The 23,650-nt window shown below is 38.1% G+C and overlaps 1 protein-coding gene across 4 annotated transcripts; it reads right to left on the bottom strand.

The window, feature by feature from the left end:
• Positions 1 to 23,191, bottom strand: LOC107549106 (kinase D-interacting substrate of 220 kDa). 4 transcript variants are annotated; one of them, XM_016230057.1, is made up of 30 exons: positions 23,020 to 23,191; positions 20,466 to 20,619; positions 20,270 to 20,368; positions 19,676 to 19,774; positions 19,442 to 19,540; positions 19,214 to 19,315; positions 18,789 to 18,887; positions 17,926 to 18,123; positions 17,709 to 17,807; positions 15,749 to 15,847; positions 15,569 to 15,667; positions 15,312 to 15,489; positions 14,791 to 14,955; positions 14,413 to 14,592; positions 14,077 to 14,242; positions 13,348 to 13,499; positions 12,955 to 13,244; positions 12,729 to 12,869; positions 11,029 to 11,266; positions 10,179 to 10,267; positions 9,702 to 9,846; positions 8,572 to 8,734; positions 7,301 to 7,479; positions 6,794 to 7,014; positions 5,798 to 5,920; positions 4,637 to 4,666; positions 3,477 to 3,614; positions 3,283 to 3,381; positions 1,792 to 2,022; positions 1 to 1,707 (listed from the first exon to the last, which is right to left on the bottom strand). In XM_016230057.1, the coding sequence occupies exons 2-30, from the start codon at positions 20,595 to 20,597 to the stop codon at positions 571 to 573; spliced, it is 5,190 nt and encodes a 1,729-aa protein (XP_016085543.1). In that variant the 5' UTR covers positions 20,598 to 20,619; positions 23,020 to 23,191; the 3' UTR covers positions 1 to 570. The 4 variants fall into 4 exon arrangements, with proteins under 4 accessions (XP_016085543.1, XP_016085545.1, XP_016085544.1 ...); XM_016230059.1 differs by lacking the exon at positions 5,798 to 5,920; XM_016230058.1 differs by lacking the exon at positions 4,637 to 4,666 and having other exon boundaries at positions 23,020 to 23,190.
• Between the last annotated feature and the right edge of the window lie 459 nt (positions 23,192 to 23,650).

Below are 23,650 nucleotides of genomic sequence, written 5' to 3'. Positions count from 1 at the left end.
TACTGTCAGTGCAGGTTTATTTCATTCCATGTTGAAGACGAGCATTACCAAACACGTTTTACTTTTCAGGACAGCTGCCAATAGTACAGTAAACTGCTAAATACTAGTATCACAGGGCATGCAGTTTCTACTGACTAATTTAGGACTGCAGTCTGACACATGCTTGTCACTGCTTATATACTACTGTAACTACAGCACAAAGAGAGCGTTCATATTCATGTTCAATGTTCATATTCATACTTTTTAAGGGGTTTACACAAAGCTTGGCTGCTTAACCATGACAAGGTACTACAATATTTTCTTTTGGGAAACACTACTGAATATTCTTCTACAGCTGTGATTTCAAAATGCTTTATAGCCATACAACTGGTGACATTAATACCTGATTAAGCTACTAATACTGTACGGAAACACCATGTATGTAACTATAAGATGGTGGTTGATGGTTGAATGAAGCCCACTTCAACTACACTTAACATTTAGAAATGTCACAATCACCGTTACGTGTATTTAGGCATGCGTCACCACAAAACATTAATTAGCTAAGACTGCTGTAGATCCAGACGTCGCCTACAGGATACTTTCACGCTCTTCTCCGAAGGTGACGGTGTCAGAGGACACTTTGAGGATCTCAGGGGGATCTCCAGGGTTAAGCCCCCTCTTCAGATGCACCACACGGACGTTCTCATTTTGGGTGGTGGTGGTGCTGGAACCAGGAGTCATGATGACATCACTTCCAGTGGTGGTGGAGGTGGTGTTGGAGCTATCTGTGGGTTGGCGAACGTTGTTTCCTTGTTGGGCGTTTGTGTTGTTATTGAGGGTGGTGTTGCTGGGTGTACGGTTGAGGTTGTAGCTCTTGGAGGAAGGCCAGCTCTCTTCGGGGCTGCTGGCCAGAAGACTGCACTGGTCTTCGGAGCAGATGGACATGCGGGCGATAGCTGGGTCTTGGAGGCCACTCAGACTATTCGGCAGCCCTAGCTTTCTAGCGGAGTTCTCCTCATCCAGCTCAATCAGGTTAGCCCTCTCAGACTGCGACAGGTCGGCCTCTTCGTCTTGCAAGGAATGGTTGGGAGAGCTTTCATTGGAGCGGACGCCCGAGTCAGAAGAATCCTTCTTATCTGAAAGGTAATCCTTACCTTTGGCCAAAGATCGATCTCCAGCATCTGAGGCTTTGGGCTCGGGTTTCTCTCCATCCTTGAGCAGAGGGGCATTGTCTGACTCTTCAGACTCTTCATCATCACTGGTCAGTTTCTGGTAGCGTAAACCGCCTCCAGGCTTCAGCTTCAGATCAGCACCCTGGAAGAGGCTCACCTTCTCTCCAGATGTCTTGCGTCCCAGAAGGGACTTTGATGACCCATGGTCAACCTTCTCATCCTCTTCTGTTATGGGATCTAAAGTGGGCGTGTCTGCCGACGCGTAGTCGGTATTATCGGTCCCGGACTTGCTGCTCCCTCGTTTTGAAACAGATTTGCGCCCATCTTGGTCACCTCCATCCTTCTTCTTGTCCTCAGTGCTGGAATGCATTAGTTGGCCAACAAAAGGTGGCACAGGTTTCTCCATTCCTACCTCAATCTGAGCCATGGAGGCAATGTATTCCTGGTAGGCGTTGTGGTACTCGGCCTGCTGCTTGTCTGTTAGCTTGCAAATTTCATTGGAGGACTCTTGAGAGTTGAGGCTGGATATACTAGGTGTACGGTGAGTGGTGGCCTACAGAAGGCAAGAGATGTTGAGATAAATGTCCAATATGGAATGGCTTGAAAAAAAGGGTTCAAGAATCTAAGAAATGCTTACCATCCACGTAGGGTTGGAGTGCCTAGGAGGCTCATCCAATCCCACGTTACTGAGCTCCTCAAAGCTCAGGCTGAAGTTGTACATTGGTGAGGTGTCCGTGTTACAGACTCCTCCGTGAACGGGTGCACCAGTTTGCCTGCAAGACTCCACATGGCCAACCATGCTGCTGCCCTGTTCGCTAGGAGCCTCCTCATGCAGGATCTGGTTCTCCACATGACGGAGCTCAATCACCTGCACAACATCGACTTCATTACACCACTATTTAGGGCCAGTGTGAGAGACTTTCTGTACTAAATGGACTAGTATAGTTAACTGTACTATCCCTTGCACTATTGGGTCAAGCTTACATTTCTTGATAATGTACATGCTTTACAACTTAAACATTTGGTTTTCTGTGAGATTTAGTTATGAATTCTGTTATGCTAAGTTCACACTACAGGATTTTAAGCCCGATTTGCAAGTTAACGAGCTCGCCGACAGGTCGGGCTGTGATCGGGGGAAAATCAGCGGGTGATCGGCGCTCTGCAATCTTTGTGTGAACTACACAATGACGCATCAAAGAGGCTTGCTGACGCGTCGCCAACACCTCGCCGACGGCAAACAAATATATAGCATGCCAAATATCTGGACCGGACGGCCAACTCGACATCACGTGGTGTCAGGTGTCGTGATGAGCTACAGCCAATGAGAGAGCAAGGCATGGGTTGAAGTCACTGGAAGAAAAACAACAGCAGCAACATGGCTTAAAGAAAAGTTTGTACACAATAAATGGAGCAAAATTTTTCATCGAGCAAACAGCTTGCAGCGCTAATTTCTTCCCATTTTCAAATAACCAACTCCTGTTTCACGTGTCGATTTGCATCATTCCCGTTCCAATTCTCACGTGTGTTTTCATGACAAAACGTGGTTTGTAGAGTCGTTTGGTGACAGAGTTGTTGTCAGCCATGTAGTTTGAACAGCACCTCGATCTGCCGATGTTTAAAGTCGTGTAGTGTGAACTTGGCTTTAGGTAAAAGTATTGAACTAACACATATTCTTTCCAAGAATAAAATGTGACTAAGTGGCAACAAGTGAGTAAAAATGTGGTTTACATATGACATAATCTGCCACACATGCCATTATTTTTTTTAGCAAAAGCGTTTATGAATTTATGACTATATTGTATTATTACAAGCTATTATTGCATTTATTTTATTTATTTATTTTATAAAACACTTGCTGAAAGAAACTAAATGTTTGTAAAACATTTATAACAATTGAAACAAATAAAATACATTTTAATATTAAATATAATTATTAAATAAATATGAAACTTTTCAAATACATATTTCATATGTATTCATATAATACATACAATTAGAAATTTTGAATTTATACATTTAAACAAGCACACATTTAAATTCATAGACATTTTAAATTTATAATTTTTGTATGCCGGCAAGTCATAGAAATCTGACCAACTCGTTATATTACTGATAGAAAACTACTCACTGTTGTCCTGAAAAGCTGCCAATCTCCAAAATTCATGTTCATCTCTTTCTTCAGCTCGTCAATGTTACATTGAGACAGAACCCGGCCATTTACGTTAGCCTGGGGAAAAAAATAAATCACAAAATCAGAACGTAGTCCAAAACAGTTTGATATTTTCTTCTCAGTGTACAATTGTTTGGTTCACAAATACAGACCTTCTTAATGGTGGCTGTATACTGAGAAAGCATGTTCTGGTCGATGCCGTCAATAAGTTTGACACGCTCGCAGACAACATCTGTGCTCATTGAGCTGAGCAGCATCGATGGAGTGCCTGAGACCACAGAGGCAGACCCCTGGTACACACAACACACAGAACCATTAGTGCCACTCAATTACATCAGAACTGTGCATATGAAAGATCTCTGAAGCCTTCAGACTGCTACTACAAGAGATAGACCATGCAGATTTTTAGAAAACAGTCCAAAGGGGATGCAAAAGGTCTTGAATTAAAATTCAAGGAAGAGAGGGATCAAAAAGAGGTACTGGGGAGGAAAGTATGCAATGCATTTTGAACATATTGCTGTCAGCAGGATTTCAAAGAAGCTAGTGCAAATCTAAAGTGATATGATGGTAAGAAAAAGTTAGGGATACAAATAGTTGTACTCAGAATTTATTAGTGCTGAAGGGTCACATCTATCACCACACTTAACATTAAGTATTATGTAGCTTTCAAATAGCTACGTCTAATTATAACAAAACCAAAAATTCTGACCTACACTACATGCACTATAAATACAGACCTCTGTTAAGGGAAAGTCAAAAGTGGCACCTGCGTTCTATACTTTTTTAAAGTTTTCTGACAGAATACGCATCCAGGCCACGCTGTGTGAGAAGCTGATTATTTCAATGGCTTTTGTGTAAATCGGCATCATTGAAACAACTGCATCATCACAACTGAAAGGGTATAGAAACAGATAGGATCTCTTTATTTTTAAAGGATTTTTTAAGGACAGAAGCTTGAAAGATCCAGGGGAAAGTGAGAATTCTGAGGAAGGAGAAGGACTTAAGTTTAATGTGACCAAGTAAACTATGCTCCATGTTAGCATGTTATGAGGATTAATGCAGTGACCCTTTTTTTAGTACAGTTAACTGGCATATTTGAATTTTAACCTTATATTAGGCATCTAACTTCAACTTAAGCACTTTTATTCCTCCTTCCCCACTGTGAGTGAATTTCTTTTGTCCCACAGTGCATGCGGGGGGTGTGAGTGTTTAGAGCTCTGGAGAGTGTTAGCGGGTGTTTGTGAAGGTGTGTGAGGAAGGGAAGCATCAGCAGAGCAGCAGAACTTAAGCCGAGCCTAGAAGGATTCAGTACCTGCTTCTTTTTGAAAGACGGTACCTTACCCTGCTTGAGGAGAGAGAGGATAGGAGGGAAGAGACAAAGGAGGTGGAAATCGTGAGGGAACTACATTCATGTTGATGAAAGAAAGATGGAGAGCAAATTAGTTTTTCTCTACAGCATGTGGGAACCGGTGGACTGTGAAAGCCTCCGGTGAACATTAAGGCAGCTGGTGCTTGACGTCACTAGTGCAGTGCCTGTTTGAACACTGGCATCTTGCTTCTATTCTCACACAACTGAAGCTTAAACTGTACCAAATGTAAAACACTAGGTATAAGGCACCTTACACAAATAGGGTACACAACAGGGACTGAAAATTTATTTAAAAAATCTTGAATGTTATTTTCTATAAACAAAATAACGGGAAAAAAAGCTAAATTAAGCTGTCATTTTTGGGACCTAGCTGTGGGATCAAAAATCAGTTTGTAGTTAGTGACAAACTCACAAATTAAAGGAAATAAAAAATTTTTTAAACGTAGTCGACGCATTAATTTGTGTGATATAAATAAAACGTGGGAACAGTTGTATACAAAATGTTTATGCACAATAAATATTATTATTAGCAAATAATGTTATTTAATAAAAAATTATTTTGCAATTAATTTAAAAACAATTAAACAGACTGTGAAAAATATGCATGTTTTATTGTTGGACACAGACGAGACTGTCAAGATTTGGAACAGGCCAAAGTCTCAATTTAAAGGGGGCATACAGATATTTGAAGATTAAAATATTTGGCCCTTCTGAAACGAGCCTTTCATGCTAATTGACAATAATTCAACAATTCTACAAATTCTCACAACAAAAACCATGAATAAGTAATAACACTCTATCCGTACAAAGTCCCACAAAGAATATGATAGACTTTCATATCACACATTACGCTCTAAGAAAAAGCATAAAGTATACCATGAAAACAGCAAAAATAAAATGATACTGACATATAAGACAAGAGGGAAGAAGAAACTTTATATTCATGTTTATAAAAGGAAACGCCTGCAGAGCAAAAATTAAACATTAGCTGTAGAAGAAAAGTATGTCAGCAAGTGAAACCCTAGCAAGAATGTCTAACACTAGCGCTATGCTGTTATCCATAAGCACAAGGTCTGGCAGCTTTTGTTCATGACTAGTACTTACAAGTCCACTGCTATGGTCCTTGGGATAGCTGGTTTTAATGAATGGACGTGGAAGAACATGAGCAGGGAAGGAGCTGCCAGCATACTGCCGCGGCAGCTGGTATAGATGTTGGGGGAAATATGGCTGGGAGACCAAGTTTGGAGAAGAAAAAAAATTTAGGGAATGAAAATATAACAGAAAATCATAAATACATGCAGGAATGTTCAAGTTCAATACAAGGTAAATCAATAAAAAACATTTTATTTATGAATAATTTCAACTTGCCCTTCCATTTTAAGAATCTTACTGTAACCATTTTTTTGTTCTTCTCTTAAAGAAAATGTTTGGTATTCAACATTATGCCACAAACACTGTCAACTGAGCTTAACTGTATTGAACCTGAAAGATTCCTTTAAATCCAAACATGTGAAATAATGAAATAACACTCAATCTCTCGCTCTCTCACACACACACATTCTCTCTCTAACATGTACAAATGCTTAAAAAATAAATGATTAGGAGGGATACAATGTGTACAAACATGTAGCCTCATAAACACCTCATTTTGTTACATTATGGGGCTGAACTTAAGAAAACAAGGCAAACGCAAATATAAATGACGCTAAAATGAAGAAAAACAATCACTGAAACACGAGCACAGGGAAATGAATGAAAAATTGTCTGGGTGGGCATGTGGAAATGTTTGGCACTGAGGCTGGAATATTTTGAGAGGCGTGTGCTCGTCCAAGGGACTTCCCTCATCTATTAAATGAGCCGACATGCCTAGTAGAGCTCCCTGAGGAAAGTTAAGTCTAAAACACAGCAGAGTCATCAATCTACACTTGACACTATTTATCGGTTTTAACTGGACCCATTTCACCTCAATCGCCCCCCAAAGAGATGGCAATAATCTAATGATAGATTGCAACAAAAACACAGTTTCTTATTCATTGTTTAATCTATAAAATTTTGCAATTCACGTGATCTTTTGTGCGTTATCTGTGCGGTGACACTCACCCTGTTGTAGAACGGGTGTTGTGGCCCGGCCATGCCGCTGAAATAGGCGCTGTGGGGCTGAGGAGACACACCCGGTGGGTTATACGGGCCATTGTAGGAGGCAGTAGGGGAGCAGGCAGAAGACTGCTGGCTGTAGACTGATATTGGACGGCCCTCCTGCAAAGGCAGCGTGGGATAGGTGATGCCACCCATGTTCACTTGCTCCCGGGCAGCACGCACATCTGAGAAAATACCGAGATAAAAACTTGGAAAACATGCTTTTCAACAGGGTATGACTAAGGTAAATAGAAGTATTATACAGTATATTCTCTATTTGTTTTCTATATCATTTTCTATAAGGTTTGTAATTTTCACAACTTTGTTATCAAACTTTGGGACATATATATATAAAAAATTTTATATATATATATATATATATATATACACACATATACATATATATATATATATATATATATATATATACACATTAAATGTGATTTGTTTAAAAAAAAAAAAGACATTTACCTGCAATAATCTCTCTGAGTTTGGGATCTAAATTAACAGTGCAGGGGAGAAAGGTGCGGATGTCTCGAGCCGCAAGCACTGGAGTTCGGGAAGAAAGGAAAACCTCAAAGCTACGGACGTCACCATCTATCTCCAGCAAAGGCTCCACATCTTTAGTGGTTGGAATGTTCTTGGAGATCCTGTCAGACAGTACATGAAAGATACAAGTTGAGAAACATGAGACAATACTAATATTTTAAGGTTTGTAAAAGTTACTTTTGCATGTGTGGAGCATCCATCACGTTTTTAACTAAAACAATGCAGGTCTTGTGAGAATGACTGGTTTTAACATACCCTGGCATACATGACATTGAGCCTTGCCAGATAAAACAAAGTCATGATGGTTTTACTGAAAATGAAAATGATGCTGATATAACTCAGCATTAGCAGCACAATATCTTCATTTCATTTTCTGTTTCTGGGGCATGGGCCGCTTTAAGAGTGGAAGGAGTGTGCAGACAGCCAGTATCAACACAATACAGCAATATTACTGATGTTCTGGATGCCAAACCTCTTCATAAAACCACAAACTTCATATGTTTCCACTTAAACAGACCTAAGGGTTTTCAGAAATGCTCTATAAACCCCTTAAAATGTCAGAATACACCCATGAATGCATTCATTTCTCTCTTTATACTGGTGTACAACAAGAACTGCACAGTGATGGTATGTCACATGTGTAGAGGAATAAACAACATGAGTGCAGTCAGTATATTCCATAATCATTTCATTTCTGACGACATATCTATGCAGTGACACAAGTCTTACATGAATAGCATCATCTGACTAATCACCGTAGGGAAGCCTATCTAATGATCTGGACCTGCTTTCTTTGGCTTCATCTGACATTCTGTGGCCTCCCATTATTCGTTTCCAGGAAGCTTCCCAAAGGAGACATTTTTCTCTAAGACCCCAACGAGCTAACGAACAAACTACATGCAAAAAAAAAATCATACAGAACAAATACATTGCATAAGATTACTCTGATAAAAAAAAAAAACTATTTTTGCACCGATTAGCTATGATCTGAGTTGTTGATCTCAAGTTTAAAACAACAGTGTGTTTCTGGCAATCTGATGAGCTACAAAACTACTGTGATAAAGCATGTGGTGAAATTGAAACATCAGGAATTGTGTTAGTTCAAATGCAGTGTTCTAGAGATCTACATTACAACATCATAATGACATTATAAAACATAAATAGCTTCATGTGGTTTCTTTAAAAGCCTCTACCTTTCATAGATGGTTTTCAGAGTTGTCTGATCTGGGATGCCATCTGTCTCTTCTAGGTACAGTATGAGCCAGGACGTGCGATACGGCCACTGCTCAGTCAAGTTGATCCAAGATGCAAGCCGGTCCCAGTTAAAACTTATCTGATTGGCCCTCAGCAAGCGGCCTAAACAAGAGGAGCATATTTCATGAGTACTGAATGTTCAAACTTTATGATTTTATATCTGAAAGTTCATATTCCATTATAGTGACTACATACACTACCACTCAAAAAATTTGGGGTTGTTATGATTTTTTTTAAATGTTTTTTTTTTCAAGAAGTCTTACTGAGGCTGCATTTATTTGATCAAAATCACAGCAAAAACAAAACAAAACAAAAACCTAACAAGAACAAAAAGAGAAAGAAAAAAACCCAATGGATTTCTTTCTAAATATATTTTAAAATGTAATTTATTTCTGTGATGGCAAAGTTGAATTACCAGCAGCCATTGCTCCAGTCTTCAGCATCACATGATCCTTCAAAAATCATACTAATATGGTAATTTGGTATTGTTTTTTATTATTATCAATCTTTAAAATAGTTGTACTGCTTATTTTTGTAGAAAGGGTGATACATTTTTAAACAATTCTTTAATAAAAAGAAAGTTCAAAATAACATTTGTTTGAAAAAGAAATCTTTTGTAACATTATAAATGTCTGTACTGCCATTTGATCAATTTAATATGCTCATGCTGAATAAATAGTATTAATTTCTTTCTTAAAAAAATATCTGACTGTAAACTTTCATACGGCAGTATACCTCTGCAACTCTGCTATAATTCAGATGTTTGCAACCCGTCTTACTTCCATAAGGTGGCATATTTCAGAGGAAAACAGGATACTCAAAATGAAAAAAATTGGGTCAATTAGAAAACATCATGTTTCATTTTGATTACAAAAGGCGGCCATTACTAACTATTAGTAAACATTCCCTAATAGCTCAAGTGATGTCACTGGAAAAGGAAAGTTGTTTCAGAGTAAGAGCAAGTTACTGCATTTTGATTAAAGATTACACAGAGAATTGTTTTCTTTGAAATAACATGCAGTGATAAATCATTTTAGGAACATGTTGACCATAAAGATTGAATGCTGACCTGTGACTGATACAATGTTGAGGAGTCTCCTCATAGTCTGAGGGCTGATGTCACTGAACCAGTCCTCAGTGACGAGCAGTTTTGTGAGGTCAAAGGACATCTGACGCGTGACTGACCTCTGCATCTGTCGACGGCGATAAGTATCCTGAGGAGAGATCAGCCAGATTTAAATCACGATTATTCTAAATCAATAGCATTAAGGAATACAGGGAAGGAAAACGTCAAGGGAGAAATCTGGAAACATTTTGTGATCTGAGCATATCATGTAGTAAAACATTAATGTCATTGGATTAGTCAGACAAACTGCACAAATGCAAGCCATGGGACTGCCAGACAGGACAAACAATTCCGTTCATCTTTGGAGTTCAAATCATCATGCTATTGCAAACATCACATATCTATTAATCCTAGTCATATTCGCTAATCATTATAATATAAGTAGCCTCCTGACATGAAGCAGCATATTTATCAGCTTACCCTGCGGTTAAGAGTCGTCTTACTGCCAAACTTGGTCTGGTCACCCAGGCTGTTCTGGGACAACTTTCTGTCCAACTCCTCATGCCAACCTACAGCATAAAAAAATAATAAGAAATTTGCTTTGCGAGCATTTTTGTCATGCAGCATTTGATTTACAACAAAGATTTAAAAGCTAATATGGAATGTTGGTCAAAATAGGGTTACAGCAATGTGGTTTGGACACTATGTTGGCATAAAACACAAGATATGTTTGGCGACATTTTGTAACCTACCATACAAATATTCAGAGTCAGTCATTTTTTATTATTATTTAACAAGAATGCATTAAGTTGATCAGAAGCGAAAGTGAAGACATTTATAATACATATATAAATGCTGTTCTATTGAACTTTCTAGTCATCAAAGAATTATAAAAAACTGTATCATGGTTTCCAAAAAAATAATAAGCAGTACAACTGTTTTCCACGGTGATAATAATAAAAAAAATATTTCTTGAGCACCAAATCAGTATACTGGAATGATTTTTTAAGAAAGATTTTTTTAAGACGTTAGTAATGGCTGCTCAAAATTCAGCCTTGCAATCACAGAAATCAATCAATTTTTCAATTATTAAAAAATTATTTCTTCTGTTGTAATAATATAGCAAAATATTACCGTTTACTATATTTTTGATCAAATAAATGCAGCCTTGGTGAGCAAAAGACATTAAAAAATTCTTACTGATCCCAAACTTTTGAATGGTGGTGTATATCGAAACACAAGGAAGACTACTTCCCATAATAGTCAGGCATTATTTGAAACACAAGACATCCTACTGTATTTTAACCCCTCATCCCATGTTGATACAAACCCTCAGAGTTCCCAGTGTCTCCGTTAGCAGGAGTGGGTGCACACATCTTCTTTGCACTGCTGAGGCCACGGCTGTTGAGGAAGACAGGAAGGTGGACGATGTTGCGCATATAGTCATGGCCGTTGATGTTGGAGTCACGCAGCACGCTGTTTAGATTCTGGTTTATAGCTTTGATGATGATGTGAGGATCACTGGCGAAGACAGAGATGAAAGGACCCTTGGAAAACAGCACTCTCACCTAATATAATAAGAAATACAATTTTGACAGGTTTTTGATATAGGCCTCAAAAGTGGTGATTTAAACAACACAAAAAAACACATTTTATAGAAATTAAGGGTGACATTTAAAGGATTTTATTAAGCTAACACTCACTTCACATTCACTAGATCCTCTGTCAGTACATTAAAAGTCAGTATCAAAGTATTTTTCTTCGACTAGCAGAAAAGCCAGTTCTAGGAGACCACTGTCTTTTCAAATTATTTAATCAGCTTGAAGGCATCATTGCACATGACAGCGCAGACTTAAAGGGATAGTTCACCTTCAGTAGCTGGTCTCCACTGACTTCCATAGTATGAAAAAAAAACACTATGCAAGTCAGTTAGCGCTTTCGCACCGGAGGAACCTTTTCATAGTTAAAGTTTTTGGCATGTTCTCACTGCAGGAACTAGGAACGTATTTAGTTCTAGTTCCATTTGGGGGAACTAAATTAGCTCCTACTTCAGAGTAGGGTCTAAAACAGCTCTATAGGAACTACCAGTGACGTATGTGTACGCTGATTGGACAAACACATAAGAAACACCGGTTACCCATCATTTTTTAAAAGTTGTGTAAGAAAATTTACTCCACAAACATGGAAAACAGCAATAATAACAGCATTTAGCTACCTGTTATCTGCAGTTTTGTGTTTTTTTTTTCAGCCTCGATGATAAAACACTGCAAGTTGTCATAAGAGAATTAGCCAGATTTTTGTGCTCTTTTTTGTGCGTTTTCATTCCTTCTCCGTTATCACGAAACCCACGACATGCATCAGAAACTGCTCCGATCACGGCATCCTCCATTCACCAGTTGTTTATGTTTGCAAATGCCACAAATAAAGATGTCACTGTCAGTGCCGGTGCCGGTACGAATTCTCCAGAAAAACAGCCCAAGGGAGAAATTGGTTCTCTAGGAACTACCCTGCTGGCAAGTTCCTAGATCTACGAGGTGCCAAAAGCACCTAGTGGGGACCAACTGAAGGTGAACTATCCCTTTAATGTTTTAAGAGATTTCATTCAAAAGGGAGACTTGTCCAGAAATAGATGGATGATATTTTCAGGCATGATATTTTAGTGTTATTTCAGTATTATTTATATACTATTACAGAAGCTACTAATGTTTTGAATTACCTTTTATTTGTATATTTTCAGTTGACAATATAATTGTAGTTATTTTGTAATGTACCATTTTCATCTTTTTTATTTTTAATAATTCCTATTCAGCCTTCATTTATTTATATTTAAATTATTTTCTTTTATGATTTTAATAAATGTAGTACTTCAAAGATAATTTGCTAGAAATGTTGCTTTGTCAACTTTTTTTTTTTTTCATCTAATAATGATATTTTATTTTATTGGAGCTTTATTTAAATTAATGACAATGATATTTAGTTGTTTTAGTTAGCATTAAAAGCATTGGTGTGCTCACAACTGCTGGTGCTCACCGTGTCAAGCATCTGTAGCACTTTATCCTGTTCACAGGAGTCCAGGCCATCAATGATGACAACTAGACGTGTCTGGTTCTGGGTGAAGCCATCGATAGATTTGGCCATCTTAGCCATGAGCTCCACTTCATTCTTCAAGACCTGTGAAAAAAAGTTGACCATCTGTGACTTGTGTGTGACTCTATGTAGCTCTTCGTATAAGTTACTCAGAAGCCTGTCAACGAACCTTCATAAAGCCCTCACTCTTCAGCTTGTGCATCTTGTTGGCAGCACTGTGCAGCCTCTTCCTCTGGGAGTTCAGCACTGAGTCTGTCACTTGCCACCAGGTGCGACAATTAAGCAACAGCGCCAAACCAACAACACTAGCCATGGAAACCAGCACTGCGTTCACTGTCTGGTTTTGCCCATCCACCTTGAAGACCGCCAACAGGGCCATTCCCATGATCAAGCAGCCCAGGATGAAGAGGAAGATAACAAAGGATGGGATGCAACATGTTTTCTTCCACTTCATTTTTCCTGAGGGTAGACATGGTCACAACAATAAATGTAATGTAGCAAATATAGGCTATGTTTACTAACATAGTCCCTGAAGAATCAAGAATGGTTAAGTTGCCTTTACCTTGAGTGTCCTCAGTTTTAAAGACTCTGAAAAGTCTGGTGGCCAAAAAGCCAAACTCCCTCTCACAAGCATCTGAGAGAGTAGCGATCATTTCAGCCATGGACGTCTCCCCACCCACACTGGATAACCTGTTATAGTCTGTGAACAGAAACCTGAAAGAAAAAAAAATGATATCAGTTTTTTCTTACCAAAGAGTAATATTCAAACTTCTGCTAAAATATAAAAAAACTAGCCACTATAAAAAACTGAAAATGTACATCAAAAACATAAAGGTATGTATATATGTACACATACACATTAATAGTACAATACCATTCAAAAGTTGTCTTTATACCATTATGAATGTCTTTGAACTTAATGAATTCTTGCTGGATCTAATATACTGTATACTTAAGTAATAACAATAATAGTTGCTTTTATTAATATATTTTTATTATTATATTAGCAAATAATAACAATACATAAACTGTAAAACTATACATAATAGAGTTTTAAGTCTAATATTACAGTTGGAAAAACCTTACAGACAGCACTGATACTACTGCACTATGCTGCCCTTCACAGTTTAGTGTCTTAATGTTGCTTTGACTATTGGCTACTAAGTCAACACCACATCAACAGCCTGGTGCTTTTAAGAATAAAATGAGAAAATGACAAGACCACATCTATCATTTAGGACAGGACCTCATCTTAATGGCTTAATGGTTTATGTAGAGGATAGGTAATTACCTGACAGGCAGTGCACGGGTGGTCTGTTCCGGCAGCTCTGGTGGGTTGACGAACATGAGTTTGAGCAGAAGCTCCAGGTATCCGATGTGTCGAGCCAGACGGGTGCTAATGACCCACGCCCAGTTCCAGCTTTCACCCTCACGCCTGCTCCCAAAGTACACAACCACTGTGTAGAGATGGAGAGTTGCTCATATACATTCACTATACTATACTTCAAGGGACACTGATTGAGTTTAGCTTGATAACTCCTAACCCAATTATGACCAAAAGTATGGATTTTTATCATGAATACAGAACTTAGTCTGGGACAATAAATAACCGTTCTGTTTTTCTTACCAAAGAAAACATAAAGCAGTGCCAGAATGCTGAGAGAGATGGCAACAGCCAGCTTGGGATCCACGGTGAAACCGAGCACTAGCGTGACAGAGCCGCACAGCAGGAGCGACAATAACACAACCAGCCAAGAAAACTGGAACAAAGGCTCCACCTGCTGACCTGCAAATGTCTTCATCTCATCTGAGAAAGAAATATGAAGATTCATCCACCAATAAATATACACCAGATGCAGCGAATTGAGCTCGATTAAACATTTCAAGCTCAGAAATAGCTAAAAAGCTAGGTAGGTACGTGCTGTACATGAGTAAACTGTGCTTTAAAATATCCTTTTCAGGTCACTTTCCTAGTTTAAGCCGAGCGACTCTAAATAATGCTCACCCTCTAGTTTCTTGAGCAGGAAGGACTTGCCGCTGCCCCACTGGGCATACAGACCCACACAGATGGGCGGCTGCATGGTGGGCTCACTCAGGATGTCTGCCAAAGCACTGCTGTACAGGTCATAGCCCAGCATGTCCCCATCTGACTCTGTGGGGGACAGATGTCCTAAAGGGGACAACACAGAAAGGGGCAAAAATACACACAGGTCATTCATAACCTACAGAAAATGCGGTATAATTTAGTGCTGAAATGCAACTACAGCAATTCAAAGCATATGCTTACTTCAAAAAAAATGTTAGGTTCTGAACTATAAAGAGCAAGACTCTGGTTTTTGTAGATCAATAAGACATGCATTTGCAGAGATATAACTATTTTCATATGTAAGAATCGAAATCAGAACTGAATCAAGAGCTTGTGAATCAGAACCTAATTAAATCAGGAAATCTATATCAATATCCAGCCCTAATAACGAGTATTAATCAATAGTTAAACTCATGATGGAGATCTAGTCTCAGACTTACGGGCTCCAAAAATCTGGGTGAGGATGCTCTTCTGGTGGCTGCAGTCGATGTTATAGGGTGTCTCTCCAGCTTTGTTGGGCCGGTAGAGGAGGCGGCCATCTTTAGGGTTACGGAGAAGGAGCTCAGCCAGCCTGCGGCTCCGTCCACGAATGGCAATATGAAGAGGGGTGTCCCCTTTCTGCAGCCAAAGAGAGCAGATGTTTAAATTGCGGTATAGTCTCATCATGTGAATGCGAATAATGTGCCTGAAGTTTTACCTTGTCGACTGCAGACACTTTGGCTCCTTTGTCCAGCAGCAGCTCCACTATTTCTATGTTCCTCATCTTGGTGGCTTTGATTAGTGGTGTCTCAGAATCCTATATACAGACAAATACAGACTCAAGACTGGCTCAAAACAGTGAAACAATCACTTTGACACAAGTCTTGCTGTTCTTTACCTTAGTGGTGGTCTCTGTGTCAGGATTGCACTGCAGTATGTCTCTAACCATGGTTGCATTGCCTTTCTCTATGGCCCAATAGAGAGCAGTCTTATTTTCCTGCAACAAACAAATTTCCCATAACTTTAAAGTAGGACTGCACAATTAATCATATTTCAATTGTGATTATGATTTTTGCTTCTCTCAATATAGACCCTCAAAACACAACAAACATGAACATAATTTGTAATTACTGAAATCAATGTTAGGTAGGTAAAATAAACCCAGTGTATGAGTTGAAGTTCTTGATTTGTGCTTACGTGAAAGTGCAATAATTCTGATGAAATGTAAAAAAGACTGTGAGTAACAGGGCTCGACAATAAGGACTGCTCAATGGCCCGGGGCCAGCGTGAAAGACGTTCGGGACAGTAGACGGATTTGTCACTTGCCCGGTCGGGCCACTGCAGCGTCGTCACGACTTATCATTTGCATGTGTTTTTAAGACTTGTTAATTTAAAAATTCAAACGAATAAAAAGCATTTGGGCACGAAAGACAACTACATTCAGTACTCGCGTGCTGTGTTCTGTGTGAACAGCTCGTGCACAGACAACCGTGTGAGCCGCCTGAGCGGGCAAATACATACAAATGTATGTCAAAATACCCACCCTGACAAGTAACTTTGTAGCTTTAACAATGATTAATCTATATTGAATTTATACACTGGAGTATGTTACAGATGCACTGATGTACCAGACATTTTTTGTTTTATTTCAGACTATCTTCTGTTCCGTGCTTGCACACAAACTGCACTGCAATAATTTTCCCAATGGCCATTTGTGTGGAAATATTACGTTATTATTATACTTAGTCTGTAAACGGGCGTTAACAGAGGCCAGAGATGCTGAAAACGGACACAAAGAGGAGAAAATACTGTAGCAGGCAGAACAAGATCACTGTTCACGATACGCAAAATATAGGAAGAAAATCCTAATATTTAATTTTATATGAATGTGTTTCTGAGGGGAACGGAACTGACTGTTTTCAGAAATGGCGTTTTCTTTTCATTTTGTCTCCATATGATGCATTAAATTAGTGTTAATGGTTAATACGCGCAGCGCTGCTGTGTTTACAGCTGTAACCAAGGAAACGCTGTATCACTGTACCATAAGCGCTGTCTGCTGTCAGAGAGTGAATCTGCATCTTATTCAGCCCACCTGCTGTTTCCGTTTCGTGCAGATGTTTTATGTCGCATAATTTCACAAAGCTAAAGTCAGGTTATTCTATTTTTGCTTCAGATCTTGAAATTATACAATCTAATATAAATCCAACATTGCACTTTTTTTTCCAATTTATGATTAAAATGCAGTGGTTGCCTCTAATTTCAAATGGCTATGAAAAATCAAGGTGCAACACAGAGTGAAGAATATGCAAATGTTATTTTATGTGTGATTTGTCAATTTCTGTACCTGAACATCTACAAACATAAAAACCTAAAGCATCATTTCATTTCTATTTTTGTGCTATAGGCCTATATTTAATTGTGCTATTACTTGTAATTTGTTAATTTGTTCTTATTTACTGGCTGTCACTTGTCTTTAATGTTTAAACTTTATATTTATGTTTATTTTTGGCTAGTGACTTTTGCTGTGGTATCGAAATTGAAATAGAGAATTACAAAATTTAATTGGTATCTAAAATATTGGTGTCATATAAGCTTATTTATTAGAATACAAGATAACAGATCAAAAACAATGATAACAGCAATTATTTTATTTTTTGTGGCAGGGCCAGTGAAAATGTTGGCAGGGCAAGTTAAAATTTGAACCACTGGCCCGACTGGGCCAGTAGAAAAAATCTTTAGCGTTGATCCCTGGAGTAATAACTATATTTTATAAATAATAATGTGATTATAAGTTTAATCATCATTACGAAACCCTAGTTTAAAGTATCTTCACATATATGATATAACAGGCATGTTACCTGGCCTCTAATGTCGATGTCTGCATACTTATGCAGTAGCGCCCTCACAATCTCAACATGCCCACCTCTCACAGCTCCAATCAGCACAGTGTCTCCACTCTACAGGTTTAAAACACAACATACAATGAGAATACATAATATCACAGGTAATTTTTATCCAGTATATCAGTTTTAGCATTTCTGTTTGTTTACAGGTTTGTTGCGAGGTTCAACCCACCCTGTCTGGGATGTTGACATATGTTCCGGCATCAAGCAGGTCTTGCACAATCTCAGTGTAGCCCTCTTTAGCTGCGATCATCAGAGCTGTGTTTCCGTCCTTATCAGTCATGTTTACATTTGGGTTCCTCTTCAGAAGCTCTTTAACCACCTCTGTATATCCCCCCTTCACAGCCACGATCAGTGCCGTCATGGAGTTCTGAATGGATGAGAGTAACTAAATAAGACCGACAGGCCCTCGGGATTCCAATGTAATGCAACTAAATCAGTGGTTCTCAAACAGGGCCCACTGGGAGGCCTCAGCCAACTTTCAAGGGGACAACAAGATGGCTTAAAGCAATTTTAAATCAATGTTAAAACAGCTAAAAATCGAAATATATCTTACATACTTTGGATAAAAGCGTCTGCTAAATGACTAAGTGTTAATATACATATAAGGCTTATTAGAATTATAACGAAAAACAATTTTCAGCTTTCAAAAATTTGAGCATTAAAAAGGTTTCAGCTTACACCTTTTTCAGTTAATATGTAAAGTTATGTGTATTTATTATGGAAATGTGTGTATGAGTACTGAAATACTTCTTGAGGATGATGATTATATAACATTTAAAAAGTGTGATTTCTAGATCTGTAAAAGTCACATAAATGAATCAAATCTTAGTTGCTGTTTTTAAAAAAAAAAAAAATTTTTTTTAGTTATGCCAAGCTCTGGAATATTTTATCGGGTAGGAATCATGGGTAAAAAATACTGATATATCCTTATCCAGTAAATACCAATCTGGGACTTTGAAAATTGTTGAAGAAATTGGGGTGCCTTAAAGTCAAAAAGGTTGAGAACCACTATGCTATATAATGAGCACATACCGCCCCCTCCTGGTCAACATCGGCTCCGTTCTCCAACAGGTGCATCACACAGTCGTAGTGGCCCTTTCTAGCAGCCCAGATCAGTGGGGTGGTGCCGTACTAAAAGTATAAAATGACACATTTTAAAGTTAAACAAGTCTTTACCTTTAATATATCTCACAGTAAAATCATTAAAGGAATATTTCCTGCTCATTACAAATTAAAATCAATCAACAGCAACTGTGGCATGCTGCTGATTACCAGAGAAAATAATGTTGACTTTGGTTTGTAGAAACAGAACTAAAAAAATCAATAAATATATCGCTCACAATAGAAATGCAACGATCGCTCATTAAATGATTGACCCTTTCCATTGTAAGAACATTATTATTCATTTATTATTCATAATTATTTAATCACAGTGAGGAAGGATTGTTTTAGCTCACCTTATCAGAGCAATTGACTTTAGCTCCATGCTCCAGCAAGAGTTTCACAATCTCTGCATGGCCTCTACCGGCTGCCCAGATAATGGGGTAGACGCTGTATTGCTGTGCATGACATGTGAAATGCATGACAAATTTTAGTCAATGATTGCATTTATTAAACTGGCATTATTTAGATTCAATATTGATTTCATATGATTTGTATGTGCTTATACCATATGCAAGTTTTACCTGTCCAGTGGTGTTTGGGTTCGCCCCAACCTCAAGCAGGACCGTGGCCACCTCAACTCTACCTTTATATGAAGCCCAAGTAAGGGCAGTCCAACCCCCCTGCATGACACAAAGCCAACTCACTAAGTTTTGATCATTACATAAGAATGTGTTTATTTTCCAAATGTGATTATTGTACAAAATAAAACACACATATTGCTTTTAATGCAAACTTTTGCTATTAGATTTTCTCACCATGTCTCTGTGCTCAATGTAAGCACTGTTTTCCAGCAGCTCTTTCACCACCTCCACATGCCCCTCCTTAGCTGCAGAGATCAGAGCGGACCAGCAGTCCTATCAGGGAAAAGCACAAAGACAGGTCGCTATGGAAACCATTGAATCTGGCTAATGTCACCATGGGAACAGTGATGGAGTGTACTAGAAAGAAAAGCCCTACAGCACAATTATAATGGACAACACGCCTTACACAGGTTTTAAATATATGGCAAAAATATTGACCAGGAATACAGAAGAGGTTTTACTGGGATTCAAATTCAGATTTTTAATTATTAAAAAATATAATTTTGAATAATAATTTATAATTTAAGTTATAACAATAATTTTTTGGGGGAAAATAAATGCTTTATGTATGTGTGTCCATATTTTCTTATAACAACATTGTAATAAGCTGCTGATAATAGCCATCCAAAAATGATATCAAGCAATATTGAAAATATCTGCTCCACTTTTGGTTGGTAAATGTTATGTGAATATCTGCAGTGATTAAACAGAAACAAGAGTGACTACATGCCAACTCTTTTTGTGAATCTAAAGTGGGTATTTTCTCACCACATCATCCAAGTTGACATTTGCTCCTCTTCTGATGAGCTCTTGAACAATCTCAAGACTGCCCTGCTCTGAGGCCAACATGAGAGGAGTCTGTCCATTCTGTCAAACACACAGTGAGAAAGAGCGAGCTTTGATATTTCTACATTTTAACTGATAATCTTAAATTGCATTTGACTTTTTTTTAGACGCAACTTACATCGCTTCGACCATCCACCTCTTTGAACTTGTCAAGATGGGCTTTGACAGCAGCCAGATTCTCTTCTTCCACATAGCCGAAGAGGTTCTGGATGGCCAGAGTGGTCATCTTGATGGAGGTTGTGGTGTCCATGATTGCCACTCACTGGGACACCCTGAACAGAGATATATGTAGTCATTTTCAAAACACAGATTATGAACAGAGATGGTCTAAGATAATCTGAATTCTGCAGTAGGTTGTTGGGAGGATAAAGATGTGAAATTCTTTGAGATTAGAGATGTTAAATTGCTGAGTTAGCCTGACTGAGTGACAGGTGATATCAGTGCAGGCCAAGAATAGCAATGGACTTTAAATGTCAGGAGAAAGGAGGCTGGCACAGATAAGCATAACACAGAGATAACAGTTCATTTTCTCCAAACACCTCCACAGACACACTCTAATAGGTTTCCCTACAGTTAATTAGTGCAAATATTCATCTTAAATATCTATCAAAAAGACAATTTCATACCTAACACTCTTTCGATTTTCCCCCATCAATGCATTTATTTATTTGTCTATTTCTATTGCCATACCAGCATCTATAGCTATTTTCATGGAAACATCAATGTATTAAAAGAAAACATAGGCTACAACATACAATAGTAATGAAAAACAACCAATATAACAAACATTATATACGATTTTTCATTTGAATATCTGTCATTTATCATTTGACACTTAATTTAAATTTTTTAAATTTTTCCCGGTGAAATAAATGGACAGAATAATAGATATATAGAATGACAGGATAAATAAAATATAAACACTACGACACGCAACACCCTATACCACCCTGTGTGGCAAAAATCCAACCACAAATCAATCCAAATAAATGTTTAATATTTTACAGCATTTGATGCTTTTTCAATATGCGCCGGCACGTGACCCTCATTTTAACCTTCAATACAGACTAAAAGAATGTCTGTACAGAATGTTCAATACAGACAATACATAAAAAAAGAAGAAAAAAAACAGGCAGGCACTCAACAAACAACTGGACAACAACAAAGAGAATATGGCAGCTCACTCAGGAATCCAAGCAGCTCTTTAAGCTCTATCTGTGAAACACGACACCGAAGTTATTCTTATAAACCACTATGTGACACCATATATATCCAGCACACTCAGTGTCACACTGTCCTCTGCTTTTGTGTGAATGCCTTTAGATTGCTGGCTGTGACTGCTGTCTGTCTGTCTGCTCTGGAATGGCATCATGCATTATTTATGGCGACCAAGAGTGGTTCACGCCTAGAGTCTACAGCAAGATGCTGAGATGACTGACAGCCCTACAATTATAATGGTGCTCTATATTAAATGGATATTTATAAAGACTGGTGAGAAGCACACTATATTACATAAAACAATAAAAAAAAATGACTAGGCTAAGATTTAACCTTCAATACAGACTAAAAGAATGTCTGTACAGAATGTTCAATACAGACAATACATAAAAAAAAGAAGAAAAAAAACAGGCAGGCACTCAACAAACAACTGGACAACAACAAAGAGAATATAGCAGCTCACTCAGGAATCCAAGCAGCTCTTTAAGCTCTATCTGTGAAACACGACACCGAAGTTATTCTTATAAACCACTATGTGACACCATATATATCCAGCACACTCAGTGTCACACTGTCCTCTGCTTTTGTGTGAATGCCTTTAGATTGCTGGCTGTGACTGCTGTCTGTCTGTCTGCTCTGGAATGGCATCATGCATTATTTATGGCGACCAAGAGTGGTTCACGCCTAGAGTCTACAGCAAGATGCTGAGATGACTGACAGCCCTACAATTATAATGGTGCTCTATATTAAATGGATATTTATAAAGACTGGTGAGAAGCACACTATATTACATAAAACAATAAAAAAAAATGACTAGGCTAAGCATTATATATTATGTTTTGCTATATTTTTACATCAAAATATAACAAAACAATAAATATTGTAATATTTACTGTTTTCTGTTTGTTTGTTTTTGCACGCATGTATGATGTGCTTCTCTCCATGACAGACAGACAGACAGACAGACAGACAGATAGACAGACAGATAGATAGATAGATAGATAGATAGATAGATAGATAGATAGATAGATAGATAGATGAAAATATGGCTAAAAATAACTATATAATGTCAAATAAATGGAACCTGCGTGAGTAAGAGCACAACAACACCACAGCACATTATCTGCCCGGTAATAAAGTGCTTGTTAATCCTGATATATTTCACTGTCTAAACATTATTGTAATTTGATATTAAATAAACAGGGCGGGTAGTGCCTCGAGACCAAGTCAATTAATCGCCATCAAAACAACCCTGAACAGATTAACCGTATTTTAGTACATTTACATAACAAACTACATCTTATTCGCTGTGAATGTTCAATTCTGCTTAAGTCTACAGCTTGATGCTCGTTACTGTCCTTTAGGAGGTTATGAACTGTCAATCATACGCGGCATCAACCGACAAACGCGATTTAAAGCCTACATCTGCCTTCTGTTACGAGACGTAACGTTACCTCACAGAAAAGAAACGCTGTAATTATCTGCTGTCTGAAGTTCCGTTTAGAAGGGCGTATTTCTCTCTAGTTTTTCGGTCTACGGCGCTTCTTTCTTCCTATTCACCATCTTCAACAGCCATTTTGACAAAGCAGAGCGCAGCGCTCCTAGTGTGTAAGCTTCTTCCTGCGAGCCCCTGACAACACACGGCGTGACGTCACGCCTTCCTCAGCTCAGCACGCGAATGCATGTGATAGTTGACAGTATATAAGGGAAGTGATACTATATTACACAGCAATTATAGTCATTTTTATTTGAGATATTTAATCTTGTGTATTTAATCCTGTGTTTGCCTTTCCTAGGGCAACAGAACAGTCTATGAATGTTTCTTCAACTAGCATACTGTATTGTATGGAAACTTCGCCCTGTGGCCTTTTTGAATATAAAATTAAATAAATAAACAGGCTACTTTTCACTAGTTTCAAAAGTGAACCAAACACATGTTACTTCCACAAGATCACAAATTATGTGTTGTGTTTGAAATCATTCTGTGATGGATGTATTGCTATATGTACTATAAATACACACATTTGCTTGTTTTGTCATCATTTGACCAAAAATAAATAAATAGATTTTTTTTGGCATTATTTG

Source organism: Sinocyclocheilus grahami, unplaced genomic scaffold, assembly GCF_001515645.1.
Source record: "Sinocyclocheilus grahami isolate Dianchi unplaced genomic scaffold, SAMN03320097.WGS_v1.1 scaffold362.1, whole genome shotgun sequence".
NCBI classification, from domain to species: Eukaryota; Metazoa; Chordata; class Actinopteri; order Cypriniformes; family Cyprinidae; genus Sinocyclocheilus; species Sinocyclocheilus grahami.
This window is presented reverse-complemented; position numbering and strand designations above follow the sequence as displayed.

Excerpts from the sequence above, each read along its gene's own strand:
- LOC107549106 (XM_016230057.1), bottom strand. The coding sequence starts at position 20,597 with ATGGACACCACAACCTCCATCAAGATGACCACTCTGGCCATCCAGAAC. Across the intron at positions 18,888-19,213 it reads AAGTCAATTGCTCTGATAAG|TACGGCACCACCCCACTGAT; the intron begins GTGAGCTAAAAC and ends TTATACTTTTAG. Across the intron at positions 18,124-18,788 it reads ATGTTGACCAGGAGGGGGCG|AACTCCATGACGGCACTGAT; the intron begins GTATGTGCTCAT and ends TCATCCATTCAG.